General features: G+C 42.6%; 1 protein-coding gene across 2 annotated transcripts; it reads right to left on the bottom strand.

Annotated features, from left to right (window-relative positions):
* Positions 1-1468: 1468 nt before the first annotated feature.
* UBE2G2 (ubiquitin conjugating enzyme E2 G2) lies at positions 1469-24288 on the bottom strand. 2 transcript variants are annotated; one of them, XM_062582473.1, is made up of 6 exons: positions 24192-24288; positions 15088-15123; positions 14954-14999; positions 8568-8686; positions 5361-5501; positions 1469-3473 (listed from the first exon to the last, which is right to left on the bottom strand). In XM_062582473.1, exons 1-6 carry the CDS (start codon positions 24232-24234, stop codon positions 3361-3363), a joined length of 498 nt encoding a protein of 165 aa, XP_062438457.1. In that variant the 5' UTR covers positions 24235-24288; the 3' UTR covers positions 1469-3360. The 2 variants fall into 2 exon arrangements, with proteins under 2 accessions (XP_062438457.1, XP_062438458.1); XM_062582474.1 differs by lacking the exons at positions 14954-14999; positions 15088-15123 and having other exon boundaries at positions 24192-24226.
* Between the last annotated feature and the right edge of the window lie 996 nt (positions 24289-25284).

The raw sequence follows: 25284 nt of genomic DNA, 5'->3' as shown, positions 1-25284 counted from the left end.
TTCCAATGCCTTTCATAGAGCAGTTAGCACTTTCAAAGAACCATTTGCATGCACACACACACACAATTAATGAATGTCTTACATCCCACTGTGTGTGTTCTGACACAGCTGTTTGCCAAAAAGAAAGAAAAAAAGCGTGTGTGTGTGCGTGCGTGCATACACACACAAACAGAGGCTTTAAAGAGGACATTGCTTGTCCCTTTTCAGCTTTGCTGAAACTATTTTGTATAAAAGCCTAAAGCAAATATAATCCAGAGAAAGGCAATTTTTTAATCTTTAATACTTTACTTGCATGCATAACACCTGTAGGGTTCTGACACTCCCCAAAGAATGTATTTTACAGTAACCGCTTAAGACTGAGGAAAAGCAACTGCTCAGAAAAAAAACATTGCTACTGGCTAGTATTACACAACTTGCTAACAGGAATATGCTTTTCAGAAGGGAGAGGATTAAGTCTTTGATAGAAGTCTCTTACAGTATCAAAACAGCAGCTTTACAGCCAGAACTCTAAGAGACATTCTCTAGCTGTAAAAAGCAGCCCGAGTATTGAAATCCCAGCGGAGAAAGCCAGCAACGCTACCTGCCAGGAAAGGCCTGACTGCCTCTGCACAGACCCAGGTTACACGGCGCTCCTTTGAGATAATGCGCGCTGTGCACAAGGATTCACTTTATGGGATAACAATAATAAAGTTTTCTTCTTCTCTGAGTAATACAGAGATTCTAATACACTGACTCTGGCACCCCACTGAAGCCTCTCTCTAAAGCAGAAATACTGATGGGACAATTATTAGTCTGTTAAATGCCAAATTACAGGTTTCACCAGAGCGTAGACATGGAACTCATCTGAACAGTCCTTTTTAAGATGGTTCTTGTTACCTAGACAAGGCAAATATTTGATTCGCAGCCATTTCTTTGAGATGAACTTCTATATACGTTCTGTTATCCGTAAAACTTTCTGGCTAATGTTCAGTGGTAAAAGTACTTCAGTGACTTAAAACAACTGATACAACAAAATCACTACATGTCAATTACTTAAAAAGAAATGTATTTTTTTTTAAGCAACAGAGATTTGGGGACTATGGAAGTTCTCAGTAGGAGCTGGATATCTAATCGTCCTTCTCAAATCCAAGAGCTAATATCAGCAGATTTTGACCGATACATTCATGATTCAGCTATGGCCAAACAAGACCTTTGTTGAGAAGCTAACCTCAACATATCTATTGGCTACCTGATTTTTACCTTTTCCTTTGAAATGTCAAGTGATTGTCAGCATTTGAGACAAGATATCTGTCTAGAAAGCTTGATCAACTGTGTTAACTCTTCCATTGCTATAAAGCATCCCCAGGGTTTAACTGCATTAGAGTAAACCCCTTCACTCCTTGGGCCCAAGTCAGAACTGGACTCTCTTGACTAGTTATTTACTCATTAAAAAAAAAAAAAAAAAAAAGAGAAACACATATGCATACTCTTACAAAAGGAGAAAATATAATCTCTTTATTTTCCTTATACAGACTAAATCCCACCATAAAATAAGGATGAGTGAGCATACATGAATAAAACACTCCGCACTTAAAAAAAAAGCCCAGTTTCGCCATGTTTGCTTAATCGATTATAAGCCATGTGGCATACAGACCTCTCCCAGCATTGCTTCCAAAAGAGGCTGTAGTGCTCCCACGAGCTATGCACCATCTACTCCAGTTCAGAAACGTTCTCAGTTTGCATATAAATGCTATATTTTCCTGTATGCCTTGAAATACTAGTTCGGTACAATACTATTTCAGAATCTTTCTGCTCCCAAATTATGTCGGGTCTCCCCCACCCTGCCTCTTGCACCAAAGCTAGAATTACTTGCACATCGAGGTAAACTCAGCAAGTTAGAGCAACACAAACTCTTCAGGGATACCGTAAGGTGGTATATGATCTGCAGCACAGGAATACGCAGCACGGAGAGTAAGCCATCAAATACTGGTAAGTTCTGCACACGCACGTGCACATGAACACCTCCATAAAACTTTCTCCACAGAATGACTCCTTCGCATGCTTCTCATTGAAAGAGAAAGCCCTTCTCAAATTTAGCTTGTTTCAAGTAGCCAACAAAGTTTGACTCCATGTGCTATTGGCGTGCACGTCATTGCTTGCAATGCACTGGGGAAGACTGGGACCCAGACGAAAGATTTCGCTTGCAAAGCACAAAGGTCACCAGCAGCCTTGAAGCGGTTTTTACAAACTGACCACTGCAGCTGGTATGTCTCACCATCCTACACCCTCCACATCAGAAGCTGGCTGCAGCATTCTGCAGTTTTAAATGTGCATCTTTTCATGCTCTAAAAAGCAGAATTTGGATTTTTTTTCCGACTCCAAGTTAAATACACACGAGTAGTCGTCAAAGTGTGTTATGGTTAATTAAAAATCCAACAAGCTAGTCTTTGCTCATTCACCTGAAAAAAAGGGTGATCTGGGCTCTAATGGCAAAGGCTATCGGTGCCTAGATATCTCCACAGGATGTTGAGAACATTTTACATCCCCAAAAGTGTGAACACTTTCTCACTAGATTTTCAGGATGCAGATGACCTAGTCCACGGTGAACACGACCAAAGTGTTTTAAGAATCCAGACTTCGTATTGCACTTTCAACCCAAGGTTATACTGAGTGTCTTTATGGAATAACACAGCAGGTTTGGGAACTTTTAAGCAAACACTGACTAAGGCTCAATACGGATTCACAGTGTAATATGGGAAGATAAGCCTATTCTAGACCACTAGCAAGTCATTGGCAATGACTACCTAGATCTTCTCTTAAAATTACACGGTGCAAAAATCACTTTCTACACTAAATCATTCTGATTATATCCTTGTTTTACAGCCTCTATTGCTAACCTAACTCTTCAAAGAAGTTCTGACTGCAAATGCCATCTCTAACTTTCCCAGTATCATAAAATTTATAGAATTATTTTCTGCCTACCCGTGCTCTAGATGCAATGTTGCCTATACAAATGTAAAATTAATTCTGCCAGCAGATGATCTAAAACAGTTCTGCTCTCAAACAGCAGACTGACCAAAGCAGGCTCTAGATTGCAAAGTCTCCAAGCTTCCCATACCACGAAGTGAGGTAGCAACGCACAGCCTTTGAAACAGGATTGCTCTCATATTTTTTCCTAGTAAAAAATCCCTTTGCCACACAATTTAGCGAGTGAACTAGAGCCTTCTCTGGAGCAGTGGCAGCAGAAAAGAAGATGGTAAATACAAGATGAACAAGAAGTAGGCCAATAGTTTTGCGAAGTTTGCCTTTTTGGTACCAGCACTGAGCACTGCTCTTTCTCAGGTGGAGAGAAATACAAAACACTGCAGTCTCTTTGGGAGCTTAAAGTCCAAGTGACTTCTGCACAATCTGCTTGGCAATTTTGTTAAATTGTTCTCTGTCTTCTCGCCACATCTTGGAGGCATCTACATTGGCTCCACTTTCATCGTTTGGCTCTGAAACGAGAAAGATGGAAAGATTTGTGGGCAAGCAGGCAAGTCAGCAAGACCCCCTCGCTTTTTCAATAATGCTTCTGCACAGCCACTTCCCCGTGGCTTCGGCACACTCCCTCTGTTTGGGGTTATGGAAGCCCCCTTAAAGGAAATCCAGTTCCAGGCTCTGCCTCCCCCAAACAGTTGTTATTTCACTGATCATGAGGATATGACAGCAAGGTAGAGTTTAGGTCAGAAACTGGTGACAGAGTAGTAAGGCTTTATTTTGTTCATACTCTCAGCAGCTGAGCCCCAGCACACACAAGGAGTAACACTGTATCGCCAGCGGTGTTGTCGAGAGTTTTTAAAACTGTAAACTGCTCCCTGCAAAATATTTTCTCTGTTTCTGTGGCTTTCCACACATAAAGTCCTCCCTCTCCAGGCCACCCAAACAGGCTCTGTTGCTCTTTTGGATGGCTTGTGCTATGGAAAAAAACAAAATCCTTTCATTTCTGCAACATCTCTCATCTGAGGACTTCAGAGTGCTTTGTGAAGTGCATTAAGCCCTTGTGATTCAAACGTTTAACTTTGTACAGAGGTCAGCTGAGGCATGGGGCTTATTCGGCTGTTGGTGAGCACGCAGCAGGACAACTCTCACAGGATTACACAAGTCACTAAAATTCAATATACACTACCCATTTTGCTTCGCGCACTAGTCAATCCTCCACAGCCCAGTTCATGATAGACCTCTTAGGCTCATGTCTTTCTTGACACAATGCAGATAATTTGCCATTAAAAGGCATCAGTGGGGAGAAATTAGTAAGTCACTTGGTTTGGTATGCTCAGGCTTACACTATCTGCAGAGCCAGAGATAAGAGTTTGTCAGCAGCTGGAAAGAAGCGACAACTCATGTTCTGGATTAGTTCTTCCAAAAGCCATGGGAAAACAGGATGCATACTCAGAAAATGAGCACAGATGACGACCAGTCTAGGTAAGGTTGTACCACAAGCCAAGTTCTCAGAGGCTGCAGGCCTAATGAAGCGCTCAGATGTTCATCCAGGTGGCTTCTCAATAGTAGCTTACTATTCTGAAGCTAAAACAGTCAACATGTAGGAATCTGCTTTATTCCACTTTGTTTCTTCTAGTTTCCAAACCTTTATCACACAAGACTGATTATAAGGGATACACTCCTGTCCTCAGGTAGCTCAGTGCCTCTATCAAGAACGTGGAAAAAGACTCAAGTTACAAGGAGATGTACATGACAGATTTGATCTGAATCCTTGCTGTATTTAGGCAAGTCCTTTAAGAGCTTACTCAAGAAGTTGTTCACCACACCCATCTTCTCAAGAAGGCTTCCTCTAAATCAGAGATGGCAGAATGGGGTACCTTTCCCAGTCTGGCATACTGACAAACAGAAATGGAGGGGCTGCGAATCACAAGGGCCATGGACTCCAGTTTACCATACTGGTAAACTGATAACTGATAACCTTTCACTGCTAAGCTAAATATAACAGAGGTGATAATCAAAAGCTGTAAAAGACCTGTAAGAGCTAAAAAGACATCATAGCAGCTATGAAGACTGAGCACAGGTTTTGAACAGGCACAGAGCCAGCTAAACCACAGAACCCATCACTTGACCATCACCATGTACTTTGTTGCTGCTGAAAAAATAAAGTGCAGTCACTCACAAACCTGAAAATGTCTGTTTACTAATTCAGTCTTGTTATTTTTTTTCAATTATTTTCAAAGAATTAGTGTATTATTAATATTACAGCTTTAGTAACTCTGGTTGCTGCAGAGCAGAATTTAAGCAACTTTTGTCTGCTTAACAAATCAAACATCAATGAGAAGCTCTAGCTATGCCTCAAGAACTGCTACCTGAGTTACTCTTAATAGAGCACCAGTCCTTACCTGCCAGCATGCTAACGACTGACAATAGGATCTTTTCAACGCTCTGCACAGGACTCCATCGCTCAGCGCTGCTCTCATATCCCATGGGATCGTCACCAGGAGCATGAAGAATAGAGATACAAACTCTCCCATCTGGGTAAACTGCACAAGAAGTAGAAAGAATTGATTGTTACTTAAAAGAAACACTTGGCCACTGCAGATTGATAGCAGAGATGAATGTTCTGACCCTGCCTTCATCCAGTTGATGTTAAATCTAGTTTTAAATGTCTTCTTCCAATGACAAGAGCACCCAGAATTGGAAATTAAAAAAAAAAAAAAAAATCTAGCAAAAACTTCCTTTATGCAATTCTAACAAACCAGGGTCATACTTCCCCAACAGAAGCGTCAGATCACTTGATACTAGTGATAGGTTCCTTGAAAAAAATAAGAGATGTGGCTTGATGGAACAAACCAAGTATTTATACACAGACTCACAGTAGTGTGTAGTTCTGCTTAAAGCAAAAGGTAACTGTCACACAGCACCAAATACACATTTGAGTCTTTCACTGGATTGAGCTCATGAAAAGAAGCAAGCAACCTTGCAGTGCTGTAGCAGGGTGAGAAAAATGGTATGTTACAACTAATTGATTGCAATTTGAAAATTAATGAGAGTTCACATCACTTTTTAACTCTTGCTTAAAACTCACAGCTGCATTAAATTGCAGAGAAAAAAAAGCTAAGCTACCAATTAAGGAGACAGATGTCTTCCGCTCCAACCTTTAACATCAGCAAAACATCTGCATCAGTGCAAGTCATCTCACACCCTGGACCGGCCTCCTTTGACTTGATAACGAGGCCAGAGAGAGGTTGAAGAGGCAGCACCAAAAGACAAGGGACGTCAAAATGCTGCTTTAACAAGGTGACCTAATTCAGCAATGTCCCAAGGAATTACAACTTTACCTAGTACTTTTACTGCTTCTAGTCCTCTGGTGACCAAACCCATATCATCGCCAGGAAAAACAAACAAACAAACAAAAGCAAATGACCGCTGGAAGCAGTTATGCTTGTTTCCAGATCCCTCCATTCACTCAGGTAATGTCTGTACAAGTTGGGAACATGTAAGTTTTCTGGAAAACTTTTATATTTCCACCTCCTCCTGCAGCCCCAGGCTGGGGATTGGAGCTGATCTAGCCATAGCTGGAAGAGATGAAAACAGCACATGCTGCATCAGCATTTCCCACTGCAAGTTACGAATACATCGGTAGAAGATACTTCACCTGTAAGTTACTCTAATGCTTTTATGCAGTATCTCATTTAAAACAGTTGGATCACAGTAGCATAAGACAAGACAGAAAAGACTGATTGCAGCTAAATGCCAACACAAAACTTTTCATTAATTGCTACTTTGAAGTAATCTTCGACAAAGCACCCACTGAAATTATTTTATTGTACGAGAAGAGAATTCTGGTGGTGTCTCAATTATCCTATGCATAGCCCAGACATTGCAAAGGCAAGAAAGCATAGCATTTTTTTTTCTTTTCTAAATAATTTCTTTGTAATTTCTCACAGATGCATTAAGCATTTAGGGAATGCAAGAAGCACAGCATGGTCACCATTTCTACAGCCTTTCTGAGTATAAGCAGACTATCTCAACCCCATCCAAAAAGAAAGATTTGAGTATATACTTTTGGTGATCTCAAAATTACCTTAACTCAACCTACAGGCATGGGACTTTGAACAGCTGACTGCTGACCATCCCATGTGTTCCAGCCAATCCTGTGGAGGAAGCACCCAGGTGTAGAGATGCTCTGTAACACGTGATGGTCAGGCAGTTTGAGCTTCTCTGCACCCCATCCTGCCTGCCAATGCCACAGGCTGCTCACACAACACAGCTCCAAGCAGAGAGCTTCAAGCCAAAACCCCAGAACGAGCAAAGCAGAGTATTGCATGGACATGGATTTGCTTATGGAGAGGGGTACTGCCAAGAAGTTTGGATGACAGAGTCCAGCTAGAGCAATGTGCTGATGTAGCAATATCATTTCTAGGTGCTAAGCTACACTACTGTTGACATCAGTGACGTAGGTGATGCTATGTCTTGGGCAGATTTGCACAGCTCTACACTGCACAGCGCAGATGTGCCCCCCAGAGGAGAACAGTAAGATGGACTTGTTTGTGGATTAATTGGGCAAGAATCTGTGTCAGTGATGCTTTGAGAAGGGAGAAGCAGAGGAACTTCAAGAAATGGCAGAATTCCTTGGAATTGGATGAAATAAACAGATTCTCAGCTGAGATTAAGATTTGTCTTATGCAAGTGCAGGAATGTCAGCTTGGAAGAAAACATTAGGTAAGAGGGCAGCATTTTCCTTTTATTGCCTACAATATGAATCCAGCCCATCCAAACTGGGTGATGATAAACAATCTTTACGCAATCAGTGTTGATTTAACAGATGCAATAAGTAACACCTTTACAAAGAATGCCGCTAAGACCTACGCCAGAAAAAGAGAGCTCTAGGTTGTAAAGGAGGATATTGGGGGTTTTATCTGTTCAAAGCTCAAACTCGTTAGCCATACTCATCATTACTTTAATTCCTTCCACTCAGAAGTCTTAAGATAATATGCAGCTGAGATACTGTCATCACCAGAATTGTAGAGAAAAGGCCAATAAAACCTTGAAGGCCTACAAATCTATCAGCTGTTTGGACAGAGCACTATTTCAGAAAGATCACATCAGAGATGTAACTAAACCTCTGATCTAATGGGAAAAAGCCATGCTGCTAAGTAAAGCCGCATCCAAACTTTAGTCAATATGAACAGGTTAAAACAACACCGAACTACTTAAACATCAGTCACAGAGGAACACAGAGAAGAGCCCACCCTGACTCTACTATTTTACAAAATCTCATGGCAGGCACAAAACATTTATCTTTGGACTATTTTGGCAATAGTTTCAACTATTCCTGGAATGATCTTAAAAGCCAATCAAATTGCTGAAGTCTTTATCAGACTGTTTACGATCTGAAGACAGATGAAGATTAACATGATAGAGAGAATGACCCTATGACAGAGTGAAACTACTGGATGGTCAAACACTCCTATGGCATACTCAAGGTCTGAAAGGAAGAGAACCATTCTTAGTATGGAATATCAGTTGTCCTGCTGCAAAAGTTGTTTCTTTGTGGTGCAAAAGCAACCTGCTCCCCCTCAAATATCCTGCTGCATCAAACTTACTGTTTGGATGGAACATCTCACACGTGAACCTCATCTTCGGAGGACTTAGCGGATAGTCGAGTGGAAAACTCAGAATAGCAGGGAAAACACCATACTCAAAACAGGTGTCTTCAGGACCCCTAGAAACAGATAAAAAAGCCATTCACCAGAGTTTAAAATATTTCTTACACCCAAATTCTTGTCTAATGAGACATCTTAGGTTTGGGCTATATCATCATCTTCTCAAGAAAACAAGGAGTTAACGCACTCTTACTCTACACCTCATAAACTTAACTCTAAATATGGGGTGTGAGAGGGAAGGGAGAAATCAAAGCTTGCACACTAAATTACTAGGAAGGTCACAACACTGCTTAATTAGCAGGGTGTGTTTGGAAATAATTGGAGTATCTGGCTCCAAGGCATGTTCCAGGATTTGAGAGTCTGCACGTCAAGGGAAAGCACAGGCAGGTGTGAAACTCCTGCGTCTTTGAAGATACTGTTATGCTGCAGAGAACGAGATATCAAATGCTGCAGCTCAAAAATAACTTTAAAATAAGGATTAGGCAAGGAGTCATCTAATTGAGCTAAGAAGATTTAAACTGCCAGTATGGAGCATAACTGCACAAACATTTATCACTATCAGATGGCAAAAACAGAGCAATGTTTTGTAAAAATAAGAACACAACTCAGGGGCTAAAATTGTTAGATACAGGTGAAACATGTTTCTTGACAGGCTTCAAGTATTTAGTTTTCACTCCCTCAAATGCATACTGAGAACAAATGGCTTCGTCAGGGTTCTTCAGAAATATTGTCTGTGTTCGTTGTCTAGTTCAAAGCGCAATCAAGTGAGAACATAAAGACAATTATTTTACTCTCTCTACATAAAAAAAACATATTTGGAAGATGAGCAACAGAGTTTATTTGACACGACGCATTCAAACTTGATGAACCATTTGCAAGTTATAAAATAAACATCATCTCCCCTGATTGGAAGGATCAGGGAACAAGCTTCATCACCAAAAATCTTAGCCAAGGAAATCTCATGTATTCAGCAGAAAGCTCTTCAAACAAGGGCTATATTGTTTGGGAAATAAAGCTTAGAAATATATACATACTTCCACTTTCCAACCCACAAACACTCTGCAGGCCAGAAAGAATATAAAATTTCTAAGGCAAATGGTCAAAGATTCCTGAGTTTGGACTTCAGGTTTTGTTGGTCTTGACTTTCTTTAAGTTGTTGATATAGTCTTAAGAGGCTCACTCTGTTAAATTCTGGGACTCGAATGACTTGGCTGGGAGAGCTCAGAGAATCAGAATCACAGGTAACAAGCATTTTAAACCTGAATACTGACATTTGCATGCAAGATCACAGAAATGCATCATTGTATTGCAAGAATCAAAGCTAAACCATCCCAACCATTTTTCCCCTTTCTAGTCTTTCCCTATTTATTCTGGATTCAATTCTACATCTGAGAATAAACCCGATTAATTTTTTTCATAAGTATTTTAATGCCAGCTGCATTTTAAAGGCTTATTGTTGAACTTCTAAGAGTATGTACATACACACATTGAAAAGCTGGTGGGTGTCTAACGCTCTCTTTTGAGAGTAAACACACAGCCTTAAGGGCTCTTCTGTCAGATATGTTAACCCAACATGCTCCATTTTTAGGCCCTATATTAAGTGTAGAAACTGCTTTTGTTTTAGTTATTTGTTACTGCAGGGATCAAGTTCAAAGAAATTATTAAAGCTAATCCAAAACAGCATTTGCAACTACAAAACACTCAAAAGGACACAAAATTCAAACCTGGCAGTGTCCTTTTCAGTTCAAATAGGCTATCACCAGGGCCAAAAAGGTAAAGAACACAGCATCTTTTGTAATCGCACCACCTGTTCTGCAGAGATTTCAAAGCACTTGAGATTTTCAAACCCATATGCTGTGATCTCATCTGAGCTGCTACTTGGAGTCCAAGGTATTGAGGACTGGATTAGGATTCCTTCAAGAAAAACCCCAACTGTGCAGAAGTAAAACCTTCCCACTGAGCAAACAACACTGAGCCAACAGTCCAGCAAATTAAACAAGCATTACCTTAAGCAAAGTTTCCAGACCCCCCCAAAAGAGAAAGGATTTGCTACGACTAACCATGAGCACATGGAAGGCACTCAGTCTCCAGACACTTGTGGCGTTAACTCTGTAAGAAATACCTTGTCCTATGGCTGCTCAATCTAAGACTCTCTTTGCGTGTTTTTCTCCACATGATGCTACTCTACAAACTTAAGAAATTAAAACATTGGGGAAGGGATGTCATTTCTCCTCTAGCCACTATATGCATGGCATTTAATGACTTGGTAGGCAATCAGGCTGTTTACTAACCACGTGCGAGATGCTAAGGATTTGCGCAAAGTCCAGGAGAGTATCCAAACAGTCCTTCACAATTAACATTTACTTCGTTTAGCCCTTTTCAGCCTAAAGGATCACAGATTTGTAGGTTTCTGCAGTTTAAGATTAGTCCTCCCAACCACCACAGATGCTCACCTACAAATGGCAATACCATAAAAACCACTCGGAAGCAGCAGGAACTGAAGGTAACGTTCAGTTAAGGGTAGGGGAAACATGTAGTTGGTACTGACACATTCGGAGTACATTCTGACTCAATTCCTGCGAAAAGCGCTTTTGTCAATCTTTTTTGCCTGTTCTTGTATTTATTTCTTTCATATTCTTTATTGTTCCAAAAAACTATGACAAGGACATCTCTATGAATGCAGGAAGCTAACAAAAGGTTACCTTATTTTCGTCCTGTCAGTGCTATATATAAAGATGCTGAACTTGAATGCAGATAAAATCATGCTATGAAGAACTCTGTTGATAAGTGACAAAACATAGAAATGAGAAATTCTGAACTCCACGGTCTAGATACTAATTATGAAGGTAGGGGAAGAAGAGGACAGTAGGTGTCTACCAAAATAGGTGGGAGAAGCAAATTGATAAGGACAGTTAATTCTATAATCACACCTTCAAGTACATTTGTAAATGGCTTCTTATTTGTAAAAGAAGCTGGAAAAGGACCAAAATCCACACTTGTCAGATGCCAAAAAGGGGAATTCCATACTAAACAAACCAAAAGTCATAAGCTTATATATAGATCTAATTACCTTTCCAGAGAGGCTTTTTTGATAAGATGGTTTCAATTTATATTGTTTATTTTTCAAGCAACCTTTAAACTAATAAAGTTCTTAACAATTATTTGTTTTTGTATCTTTTGGGGACAAACTTTAATAGCAACACACACTTGTGTGAGCCAACACTTTTGAAGTTCATAAGCCTGACTAAAGAGGATAAAACCACTTGGATTTCGAATGTTAAATTCATGAGCTTGCACAACAAAACGCAGGCTGCAGACCCCACACACTGCTAAGGAATTAAGTAGTATTTTCATGAACTTTTTTGATATGTTGGGACTATTTATTACCATGAACAAATCACCCTGTTGCAAAGATCTGATTTTCATAAATATACTAATTCTGCTACTGTTGGATGCCTCATCAAAGGGACACATTTTTCACCAAGCTCTAAACCTTCATGATTTAAAAAGACTACCACCACATTGCATTTTCACTTCTGGATTTAGACAAATACACATGCTTTGGGAGTATAAGAACTGCTCTATCATGCATGTCAATACAACCTTAACATTTATGCAGTATCCAGCAGTACTGCTGCAGGCAAGAACATCTGAGATACAAATTATTATTATTATTATTTTAAAAGAGATTATTTTATCTCTAAGCCAAGCTCTTACATCAATCTCTGTAACATTACCCAGCCCACTTCTGAACTGATAAATGGATGGTATCTTGAACTTCTCTCTCTTAGGTCCCATAAGTGTTCTGTTTAATATGCTCCTTATTTATCTTTTATGCTTCATCTCTCTCAAATCTGAGGTCAATCTTGCTTTAATTTCCTCATCTGCACTTCTGTTTCATTCCCAGAATTTCATACAGTACATTTGGGATTACAAAACATTCAAGAAGATTACCATAGCCAAATACAAACAAGTTATTTAGCTTGCTTTCCAAATGTACTCGTTTTTATTTATAGAGTTATAGGGATAAAAGTAACCAAACATGTTTAGGGTAAACATGTTGCTGTTGTACCACAGCTTCAAAATTTAGCCAATGTTAAAACATAATTACGACACACAAACACACACACCAATACAGAAAGGAAAATTAAAGTACCTCCACCCCTTAGTTCGCGCTGATGAAGACCTCAAGCTCAACACTCAGCACTTTAATGGGCTTTGAAGTTTGCAAGCTGCTCCTCTGTTGTTTAAGTTCTTGTTATGGGAAACACGGAAAAAAATGTGTTCTATGTAATGCATTAAGTATAGAAGTACTTCTATGTCTCCTCCATAAAAGCTCTAATCAACCACAAAATCTCTGCTATGAGAAAGTATTGATAGACAGCAACTTCCTTCCACATTCCAAGAAATACATTAAATCCGTTGCAATTCCTAAACTCAAAGCAATGCACAGCTTTGTCAACTGAGATGCCATTCATTTGAGCTTTATAAAGTGATAACTACCCCACTGACAGAAAGAAAGCATTAGACATTGCAGCCAACACCTTTGGTGTTAGAGAACTAACTACCTATTCCTATGTTAAGTGTTCATCTTCAGAAGACTGAACTACCTGGAAGTCACAGCCAGTCAAAAATACTCTTGAAATAACAGTACTCTCATAGAGCAAAAAATGCAGACATGCAACCTGATTATGAAAGGATAAACTGCTGCATGTCAGCAGAGGCATTTACAAACTCTTCAACATCACTCAGCAAACAAATATTGGTAATCCAGGTCTCCTTTTACCATGGCCTAAAGTAACTCAGAGCTTCATGCTTGCCATAAAATGAGCTCATCCACAAAACAAGCTCGTGTGAAGCAGGGGGTATGCTGATGCTCTTGAGTCGTTTGTATGCCTGCTCCCAAAAGACAAAGTTCTAGCATTTAAACAATCATCCTTTTACCACACCGAGTCTGAAAGCTCATTCTTCACCCTTAGACAACATACTTCAAGCAGACCAAACCAGCAAACCAAACTGCCAACCAAACCAAGCTAAGAAAGTTCTTCCATGCACAATAATTGAGAATCACGTAATTCAGCACTACTGGTTGAGCAGAACATCTTCCTAGATCACAGCAGATACAGCCCAAACAGGGAAACAGCCATGGCCTGCACCCAGCTCTATCCTCTGCCAGTGTCCGCAGGGGCAAGCACAGGGGCCACTTGGCCCTGATAAAAGGACAATAAACCACCACCTTTTACTACTGAATATTTGAAAAACAAGGTCCAAATGAGAGCCTCAATTAACTCTTAATAGATCATCAGCTTCAGGATAAGCTTAGTAGTCTGGAGTTTCTTGAAGCTTCTTGAACTAGTAAAACTGTGGCATTTGTATAAATTGTCAGAATTGAGTGACGAAGGTCTCTTTTTTCCACCACTGATTTAGAACTTTAATCTGTAAAAAATCATCAGCTATTTCCTGCATTCAAAATTCCCAAGGAAAGGTACATCATGAGTAAGTTAACCAAAAGAGACTTGTAAGATATTGGACAAGAAGAATGTCCAGAAGATTACTTCCTTTCAAGTTAAATCTTGCAGTGAACAATCATACTCATCAGCTCAAAAGCAGGAGGAGGAGGAGGAGGAGGAGAAGGCTTTGTAAAGATGTCTTTGCTGCCACCCCCTCACCCCAAAATACAACAACTAGTGAGCTTTATACTTGGAACCACTGCACCAGACAGTCTCTTTTCAACATCAGCTGATTCACAAAGGTTAAAGAATTTTAAAAGTTTTTAAAGACTTCTTTTTACATTTGAACACTTTGTCAGATCTATCCTCTTTCATTTTTCTAGAAGAAATCTGAGTAAGTAAACTAATTTTAGTCATTGTTTTTTTTCTCCTATCACTCATAAGCTGTATATTTTGTTCTACTTAGAACATGAGAAAACTTATTCTATATTTGCAGGTGAGCAATGTTCCCAACAAGTTTATGTAAATCTACAAACAATTTACTTTTTCCTACGCTGTTCCTACACATAATGTATTTTAGTGGAGCCCAGATGGTGATTCCTGTAAAATCTGAGTTACACATGCTGAATATTTCTCATTATAATAGCTATACAAAGCCAGCACAACAGCTCACCATTCAAGCCCAGAAGTGCCTCTGTCACAGTTTAAGTTCCAAATATAATTCCTAGTCTGGGGTGCACAAGAAGTTCCTGTGCAAAGGCAGGCCAAAGTCAGTATTACGCAGAATTAAGGGTTTTTTTTTAATGTTCTTATTCTCCTGAAAGCTAACCATAGACTACAAGTGCTGATTTCAGATACAAAACAGCATTAACTCACATAATCAGAGCTTCCCACTCAAAGAAGTTCTCTTCGTTCATAGGACCTATAAGGAAAAAAACAAAACAATGTTTAAAGCTACCAGCAGGTAAGGTCAGAACTCCACAGTGCACAAACTCTGTTCCGTTCCTCACCTGCTACTATCCCTTCTGGTGGATTCAAGGTCAGTTCTGTAAAAAGAAAAACATGAAGAACATTAACACGAAGGTACCTCCAAGACCACACTTTGGCCAGCGGTTGGATTGCCGCAGCTCAGCGCCAAGGCGCCAGGAGCAGACACCCATGGAGGAAAGCTCAAGAATACAGTGGGTAGAATGGCCTGTCACACTTTACTGGGCAAGATTTCACTACCAGAAGGCCCAGTTTCTCACTGCTGACAATTTAACTTTCTCATGCAAGACTTAACTTTCTAAACAAAATTATTCGGGGTCTTGTGATCTTTCAGGCTTTCAAAATGAGTTTTCCAGGAGGCAACAATTTGAAACTGGGAGGAAGGCAAGAGCAACTCTCTTTCCATAAAGCACAGGAAACGTGCTTCTCCTAAAGCACTGTGTGGCATCCGGAGGCGTAAACTCAACCACCTGGAGAGAAAGAGATTTGTATTCCTGTAAGCACTTTGCATTGATTCATCCTTGACAGCATCTTAACGCAAAAAGCAACACAAAAAGGTCAAGGAGTAGAAGTGAGAGATTTGACAAGCACCTGCACTCCTTAGATCTAATCTGTCTCCCTCTGCATGGCTTGGGAAAACGTAAGAAAAAAGAGACCAAACAAACAGAGCAGTCGTGACTGCACACAGCCAGTTTCAATTAATCAACCTTCAGTTTCTGCGGGAAGCTGATATAACCCTCATATCGTTGGCTACCATCAACTTCAGCATCAGTACCTCACTCCAAGCCTGCTGAAGTACAGCATCCTGCATGCAGACGAAATAATAACTATTCTTGTCTACTATCTAGGGTAATGACAGTTTTCCTTACTGTCAGTCTCCAGAGTCACTTGGGGTGGTAGCGTTTGAAGTTCAGCTGGGCCCAAGCACACCAAAGATTCGGGAGCTGAACACCGTTAGATGGCTCCAAGCTGGAGGCAGGGCAGCCCACAGGCTGGGCACGAGCAGGCAGAGGTCCAACAGTTGTCAGATCAGAGGAGGTGTCAGGAATTAGGGGAACTTAAGTAAGGGCTCTGAAGCACTTACCCGGAACAGCGTTTCCCAATCCCAGCCTGTGGATGGGTAGCAACCCGAAACGCACAAAAAGCCACCGCAGAAAGCACCACACACGTTCCCACGCGTGAACACACAACCAGGAAAAATGAAAAAAAAGTCAGGAACCAATGAGTGAAATGCCTACCCTAATTCTTACCTAGTTACAAATGAACACTGAGGGTAACGCTGCACAAAACAGTGCACAGATTCTTCTCTCAAAAGGGTTAAGTGATTTTTGGTTTTACAAAGCACTGAGATATGCTGACAGAAGAGAGATTAAAACTCTTCAGTTCATTCAGATAGCAATTAACTTTGCACAGACCCCTCCTAATTTAAGTTCAGAAGCACAGCAACAGATTGAAGCTCAGTATCATGGTTTCAGACTACACCCCAAATATGAGAATAATGACATTAAAGAGCAAGTTTTTTCCAGCTGGATAGTTAAGTCTCTTGAACAGCTTTTCTCAGATGTCTTTTTTTTTTCAAAAGAAATAGGGAGATGTTACACTTGGGAGCTCTTGGAACTATTTTGCTCCATCTTGTGGTTGTCTCTATAAAATAATCCCTCTGATATATCCCATGATTTCACTTGAAAACCTGGGGAGCATCATCATTTCAGACGTGGCCCTGGCAGAGCTATGAAGCAGCCTTCTCTGTTACCTGACATCCCCTCCTCATCACCTGCAGCTGAAAGCTAGACGAAGGGGTTTTCTTTACAGTTCTCCTCCCCTGTAGGAAACCAGGGCAATAGGAAGCAAGAGTGAAATCTCACTGAGCAGAGTCTTTAGGAAGAAGATAGAGGTTCAATTCTCCACCTCACCTTGCTTATCTCTCCCCTCCAAAATATGCCAAAGCAGTTTGCATCCCTGAGGGTCAGGCAAAGCAGTAACCGGGAAGTGAAGGGGCACATTAGCTCTGATTTTGATTTTGAATAGTTACTAGTATACCTCATCATTTAGGAAGGAAAAACTCCTTTTACATGTGCATGGTCCCGTCCTACCCTGAGTGCAATCAGCCTAGAACAATTCAAATTGCAAGCACAGCTTTCAAGAGCCACAAAGCACAAATTGCTGGTATTTGGCAGGGTAGTACCTGCTTTAGTCTCACCAGAGCTTCCAAAGCAGAAGTCAAAATGACACAATTTTCAAAGAACGTTGAGGGAAATTAATTCAATTTTTTTTAAGCAAGCAACAACAGGCACATGATCAGAGTATTTGTTTTATCCTTTCACTGCAGGAAGATTTTAGCAAGTCATCTAGGGCCAAAGAGCTTCCTACTCTGAGCACTGGAACAGGTTGCTCGGAGAGGTTGTGGAGTCTCCTTCTCTGGAGATATTCAAGGCTCGCCTGGATGCAACCCTCTCTAACATGCTCTAGGTGACCCTGCTGAGCAGGGAGGTTGGACTAGATGATCTCCAGAGGTCCCTTCCAACCTTACTGATTCTATGATTCTACTCTATCCCAGGCTCTGCAGTCATCCAGTCCTTCTATAACTTCTTAGAAAGAGGTAGGGCATAACAGGAGCAGATCAGTAAATCCAGTAGTCCTCCTTTCTTCACTAAATCCAGTCCAGGAGATGAAGGCCATGTCAGCTGACCTTTCTTCCCATGCTGAGCATGGACAACATCTGCCACAAGGCACTGTAAGGGAAAATGAGAGGCGATCCTGAAGCTATAACAGTTATTCCAGAAAGATGGCCTGAACAAACTGAGAACCACTTTCTCAGATTCCCTTTTCTCCAAGGAACAAGACCAAAAGCAGGACTATGCAGAAGACCTTGGTGCTGCAGCTCCTTGCCCATAGCTGCCTGGTGAATGTTGGTCCAGGAGAAAAACCTCAGGTAAGTGGAACCTCAAAATCCTGGCGACAGCTGGAGCTGAGCTTTCAGACACAGGGGGCACTGGAAAACCAGGGGGCACTCCTGCCATGAGCTGGCACCACAACTCTGTCATCCTCACCTGAAACTCTGGGACTCCACAAGGACCAACATAGCAGCTCTGATCCTGCAGAGCATCACAACTCCCCCAGCTGCTACCACCAATTCATTAATCTGTTTGTGCCACCACCTTCCCATGACTGAATCTTACACAGCACTAATCACCAGTGTTACAATCAACAGGATCCATGAGATTAACAGCCTCCTGATACCACCCTTTGATTATCCTTCCACGAGGTAAGCTTTCAGGCTTCTCATGGAACAAGTCTGTCGGCAGCAATGTCCTCTTAGGGACCTCTAAGAGGCGGAAGGACTAGCGGACAACAGGGACAAGGTTCAAACTGGAAGTCAGAAAAGGGATCTTAAAAAAAAAAAAAGCATTTGAAAGAAGGGAAATGCTGTCATGACAAGAAAAGTCTCTGTGGAATACAAAGGATCAACGGAGTCACAAGGAGGAGCTGTGGTCAGCACAAAGGAAGGCAGATAACGCACTAGGCTATGTATAAATACTTGATGAGAACCACTTCAGGGAATCACTGGAAATCTGGGGGTTGCAGAGCTTTCTACACAGACACGTGCGTTAGGCGCACGCTGGAGGAGCCCGCAGGGATTTGGAGTAACATCTCTGTCGAGCACTGCAGAGCATCTGAAGCAGAGCTTCCAGTTGCACATTCCCCACAAGGCATCTCATTTGCAGCACGGTTTTGCTGCGTGTCATCAGGAGATTTGCTTCCAAACCCAAACACAACAAAGTCCCAGCCTGTATGACAGGAGCTACACTTTAAAATAAAGCTTTGCTTTTATGCTGAGCTCGAGCAAAATGGAGACCTGGCAGTACCAAAGCACAGCGCTGCTATCAGGAACTCGGATCAGCTTTGGGCGCACACACAGTCAGTGTCATTCCTTTCATTTCACTGCTCACTCTGGAGTCATCGCAGTCCAATTACACCTCGGCAAAAAGGAGGAGATTTGAAAACACGTCCTCTTGTTAAAGGGGTTAATTAAAAAGACTGATCACATTCTTAAAAGAGAAGATCAACACTATGCTTTCTAAAAACTGTATCGATGTGGCGTATCTCCAAGGTAACAAAACACACACGACTCGGGAAATACTAGGGGCACAGACTCACATCACTACCTGACAGGGTCCGGATTGAGATGCTGGAAACCACCATCTTCTTCTTCCTACTCTGCATGAGATTCCCGGTTTTATTCCCGCTTCTCTGACTTAGCATCTCATTGTGAGCCCAGACAACGACACCCAAGGTAACGTGACCTTATGTAGAAGTGTGGGATGGCCCTCCAAACGCACAGGGGAGTGTTCCCCTCCATCCTCAGCCACGCACTCCTGTTGCATCCCTCACATCCGACCTGGCAACCAAAGGGATAAATGCATCAGCAGGAAAAGCCACATCAGCAGGAAAACTGCTGACCAGCTCACTGAACCAGCCTACCCTGCCCAGGCTGCGTGTGCTGGATCTGATTGTGAAAAATCTAGCTCAGCTGTGCACCATTTATTGAAATCAGCATTTCTAAGTGAACCCTCTGTTTTAAATCCGATTTTTTACAGCCTGCTTTCATAGACTTCATGATTTAATTTATTTGGTGTTGAATTTCAGAGATTTCCTAAATGCTATGCTCAAGGAAAAAAAAGAGCCTTTTCAAAGCAGTGGTTTACCAGTGACAGCTGCAGAGTCCTACTATAAACTTTCATCCCTTTTTTTTCCCCCAAGGGAGAGGAGCTAATCACTCTCCATTCAGCTGGAGCTTTCTTCTAGCTCCATACAAACCCTCTCCAAATGACAGGAACAGGAAGCTGAAGCACCAGATTTGGTTCTGTAGGAGGACGGTGTCCACGACTTCTCAGTATTTTTTTTTGTTTAACTCTCACTGTTTTTTGCCATACTTAAATCTGATACTTTTAGTCCTACCGTGTTCTCAATAATGTTAGCACTACATTGCACAGCTCAGTCACCTCTTTCCTTGCGCCAGAAAGGAAGTATTTTTCTATATAGTGCACAGAACTACAATTCTTGGATAGCTATAAATTTGACTTAGTGTTTTCAAAGTACCTGCATTTCAGATTTTTCATGTTTGAGTGACAGGATACCTTCAAGATCATGCTGCAAACTAGTGGCAAAGGTAAAAAGCGGGTTTTCATCTTCTAATTCTCACAAGCATAAGCACCTATTGAGAGACTGATTTCAGATGTTAACACTGTTAATTATTCTAAGTTTAGAATTAGTAACTAAAATGTATGCCCTAACAGCAGTCAAGTCCTGTTATTTATTCTTATCTAAATTAGTTCTGGCAGTGCATAAAAACAGATGTGAGATAGCTGAAAAAAAAATCAACACACTCCAAAAATGAGTAAAAATCTAAACAAGGACAAAAAAAAAAAATCCATCTCCCCTGTTTACCTCCACACTTTTGCCCATCTTCCTTCTAGATTCTTCTCTTCTCCACAAAGAAGAGAAAATAGAGTGATTTCACAGCATCTCCCCCAAAGAGATGCTGGGCTCCAACAGGTTGAAACTCCTCATAAAGTAAAGCATCTTTCACAGAAGGTAAGAATAAACAGATCTAAATAATGACACACAGAAAATCACAGGCCAAAATAAAAAAGAAATAAAAAAACCCCACAACAAATAAAGAAAGAATTAGAGAACTGGTAATCAAAATACTCCTATCAGCAAGGCATTGATGCCAATATATTTCTGTCGCAACTCAGAATGACTAAAGGGAAGAGATAGGGAAGAAGAACAAAAATAAAATAATTGTGGGAACACATGCACACATACACACACATACATATATGTGTAAACATATCTGGTTTTAAAAGTCTTCTCAAACGCTGATTGATGTTGCTTAATCTCAGGCTGCAGTTTCACATATGCTTTAAACCAACTGATCAGCAACGCTATCAAAGGAAACATCCTCCCTTGCCTGAAGCCCAAAACTTTGGCAAAAAATTTTGTGAAGTTGTGCAGAGAAAGAGAACACAAATTCCACCTAACCTGGGAGGCAGCAGTCATTTTAAGCTGCCTCAGTTTCCCCACACCCATTTGCCACTGGCCACGTTATACGTAGATTAGCACAAGGAGCAAGCATCCTGAGGAAGGCAGTTGAAAGTTCATGCAAAGCCAAGTCTCAGTCTGTGGTCCCGTTGCCTCATAATTAGTACACACAATAGCAAAAAGAGGTCAAATTATCTAATTAAAGACTACAAAACATTTCATTTTTTTCCAAAATATTTGCACTGAAAAACTCTACAAGGCAGAACAACTTCTAAAGAGCTACAACTGGTCTTTCGTAGTCTACTAGTAAAGGGTTATACCTGAGGCTTGATTCTGTTTTGTAGCACAGTTAACACCCCTTAAAAGAATGTAACATAATCCTAGAATTGCACACATAAAACAGGATACTCCAGACGACAGCAGAAACTGAAAATTTAGGCTTACGCTACTTCCCTAACTCAAGTCTCCAGAAGTATTGTCCACTTAGTCATCGTGGGTTACACTCATTTTGCAAAGTGATACATTTGATCAAAGCTGGGAAATTATAAAACAAGATCACAAACAAGACGTTATCTCAGTTCACGATAAGTGTTTCACCAGCAGCTATTCAGGGATGACTCATATAATGCCTTCCTCTAGCATTAAGTCCAATTCTTTTTGATGCTACATTCCCGAACAATTCATTCGTATTAGACATTTCAATAAGATCTCAAAGCTGCTCAACAACAGCAGATCAAAAAAAGCTTTCTGGGACAGAAGGGGTTTATTGAAGAGAACGGATAAAAGCAGGGCCAGGTCTTTTTGCTGTCGGCTTTCAGGTCAGTGCTTCTGGATGGCGATAGAAAAATGCAGGTTTCTAGGACACAGTGTCAGCACAAGCTTAACCTGTACGATGACACAACAGGGCTTGCTCGTTCCCACGAGCAACGGCAGTCCGTGTGGCTGCGGTCTCGTGCCGGCCCCCACAAATGCCCGTGTGACGGTAACTTTAGAGACATGTGCACTGCAGAATGGGCTGAGAATACTCACAGTGCTGTGTCAGGAAGCATGCATGTAGAAAAATACCCTGCTGTCTCACACAAATTGAAGGTAATTCTTCCTTCAAATGATGGTACTGTGGGAAATGATTCTTCATCCCTGGCCAACCTCAGAAGCCCTGAAAAAAATCTTCACCAAACCATGAAGCAGGAGACCAATCCTCACAACCAAATGTAATCTTTCACCTAGCAAAGACACTACCTTACAATCTGGTTTTTTTTTCTTTTCTGCTTTCTTGTCTTATATAAAAGCCATAATTTCAAAAACTGAAAACAACCAGGTAAACAAAAAAGAACTGCATTTCTTGCAAAAGGAAGTCACCTTCATACACCTTGCAAGCACATAGGTAAGGAGATTATTTGTATTAGCCTTGCAGAAAGCAGATGTGCCCCAGTGGTGGTACATTCCCCAGAGAAGCAGGAAAATAAAAGAGCCTTATTGCTCCCTCTGGTGGGATTGGCAAGAAGAATATCAGTTACTCAGCACAGCAAATTTCTCCAGCTGGGGCTCTATTAGTATGTCACATCTTAGACTTGTTTGTTAAAAGTCTGTTTATGTCATTCATCACTGAATTCTAGCTTAAATGCTATTCCTAACTGCAGCAATTTCATTAAGCTCTCGACCAAGCATCTAACTATCTCCTGGCCAGGGAAGCCTGGCTGCATTTTGTTCTACCTGGAAAACATAACCTGGCAAAAACAAAAGAATTTGGCTACTTGCCCAGGATTTCCAGATCTCCACCATGACTGAACTCCCTATATCAAGAAATTCCAGGCACATGTCAACTGTGCATAAACTCCCCCTAGATTTCATAGCTTAAGCATCTAATACATATGCCAGCCAAGCCAAACACAGTGTGTTGGTACTACCATTCACAAACAGATTCATTGCTCAGGACAGTCTCCCACACGTGCCTGTGATTTGCAGAAACAGAGAAGAGCAAGAACAACTTGCACATGGCTGAATACATTAAAAAAAAACTAAAAAAGGAAAGCCGTTTTATGCAATCTTCACTTCTCTCTTTCACACCCACACTTCAGAGATCTCAGCACCACTTAACTCCCCTACCCTGCCATGGCATCTGTATAAAGGCTGCAGGCAGAGCCCTGCTGATCCAGCAGGCCAACTGACAGGAGGCTGGCAAAGCATCAGATGGGCACAGCAAGGTGCCCCCCTGGGCTACCGGACAGACAGAGGGACAGGGCCTGTGCCCTGCTCAGGCCACGGCACAGACCTGCAGGGCTCCCTCCGCAGTAGCCAGGTTCCCAGACTTGCTTGGGATCAGGAGAGAGGCCCTGCACACCGTTTCCTCTTTGGTTTGAAGCAGGATTGTGCCAGGAGGGGGCAGCAGAGAGGTTGGGGCCGTGACTGAGGTCCTGGGCCTAGCACTATCCCTCAGTGCTGTCTGCACCCCACAGAGCTGTCTCCTTTCCTCCAGACACTCCCCCACCCTTGGTTGTCCGCTCTGCTCCCCACAGCCACCCTCCATTTGCCCCAGCCACCCCCTGGGGCTGCTCCTGCCCCTCAACCACCCCCCACCCGCAGCTAAATGCAAGGCTTGCCCCTGCCCCACAGCCAGTCCACACCCAGGGCTGTTCCCCTGCCCCACAACCACCCCCTACCCCACAGCAGTCCCCCTAGAGTTGCCCCCATCTCTCAGCCACCCCCCCCAGGCTGTCTCTACCGAGACCACCTCACAGACACCCCTGTCCCCCCGAGGTGCTCCCGCCCCATAGCCACCCTCCCTAGGGGCGCTCCTGACCCCCTCCTCCCCCAACACACTCCCCCAGGCTGCTCCCGCTCCGCAGCCACCCTCACTAGGATTGCTGATCCCCCAGGGATGCCTGGAGAGGATCCCACAGGGATTCCACAGCCTCCCCCGGGCGGCCCGGGCCCCACAGCGCCCAGGGCGCCGCCGGCAGCTCGGCCCGGCCCGGCCCCCGCCACTCCCCCGACTCCTGGAGCCGGGGGCTTCGCGGCACAGCCCGAGCGTCGCGAGAGCAGCCTGGCGCCGCCGAGCCTCCTTGCCCCCCGCCGCACTCACGCTTGTACTCAGCCATGAGCCGCTTGAGCGCCGTCCCCGCCATGGTGCGGCCCGCCGCCAGCAACGCCCCGGCCTCTTCCGGCCGGCGCCTAGAGAGGCCGGCAGCCGGCCGCTCCTCCTCTATGGTGCACGCCTAGTCCTCCTGCGGGCGGCGGGCGCGCAGGCGCCGAGCGGTGCCCGCCTGGGCTAGGGCAGCGCTCGGCGCTCCTGCCGCCCGCGGCCCGTTACAGCTTCAGAGGGGCCGGGTCCGTGGCCCGGCCGGGTCCCCCCGGCGGGGTTAAACCAGCCGACAGCGATCGACCGGCACACAGGTAACGCCGCCTTTTAGAAGCGCTGCTGTTCCTTCCTGGCCGTCCTCCGCACGTGTCTTCTCCTTAGCACCAGCCTCCAGCGTCTCTGTTTACCACCACTAAAAAGTTTCACCCCAGAATGAATTAGGGTTTGGTTTAGGGCCACGGGTGGTTGCACTGACCTGACTACAGAAAACCAAGTAGTCTATATGGAATAACTTCTGCCAGAGCTCACCACGTAAACTTCTCTCGGAGGCTTTCGCTTCACAGGCCTGTCCAGATTGTATCACCTTTTAGAAGAGCCACTGCAGGCAGGAAAAGCAGCAAAAAAGTGCAGCTGCATCACAGGCAAGGGAGGGGAGAGACAGAAAGAAGTTCAAATTGTTTTATTCCACAGAAAAATGCCTCAGTAAGCCTGGAATTTTGTTGCTAAGGGAGGTATTTAGTAGACACTCAAGTGATTTATACCTAGCCATGTTTTTTTTTAAATCTTAAAGTTTCCAAACCTGATCTCTGAAGAACTCAAATATACCACTGCTGTGTAATCAGCCATATTCAACTGATATTCCTCCTTAGTAGACAGTAATACACCTTGAATGACTGTCTGAAGGAGATATTCCTTTACATTAATATTACCCATCCTTGACCTATGCATATTATGAACTGCACAACCACTTAGCGTAATTGTATTTTAAGTGTAAGGCTTGCAAGACACACAGGGAAGGAAAAACAACAGCGCTTCAGCAGCCCAGTATCAAGTAAAAGCAACCGGAACACAACAGCATTAAGCGTAAACCAAGAGA

Source organism: Rhea pennata, chromosome 9, assembly GCF_028389875.1.
Source record: "Rhea pennata isolate bPtePen1 chromosome 9, bPtePen1.pri, whole genome shotgun sequence".
NCBI classification, from domain to species: Eukaryota; Metazoa; Chordata; class Aves; order Rheiformes; family Rheidae; genus Rhea; species Rhea pennata.
This window is presented reverse-complemented; position numbering and strand designations above follow the sequence as displayed.

Coding starts and splice junctions, on each gene's coding strand:
- UBE2G2 (XM_062582473.1), bottom strand. CDS start 24,234: ATGGCGGGGACGGCGCTCAAGCGGCTCATGGCTGAGTACAAGC. Junction 15,000..15,087: donor ACCAGAAGGGATAGTAGCAG/GTGAGGAACGGA, acceptor TTTTCCTTATAG/GTCCTATGAACGAAGAGAAC. Junction 8,687..14,953: donor GAGTGGGAAGCTCTGATTAT/GTGAGTTAATGC, acceptor ATCTGTTTCTAG/GGGTCCTGAAGACACCTGTT.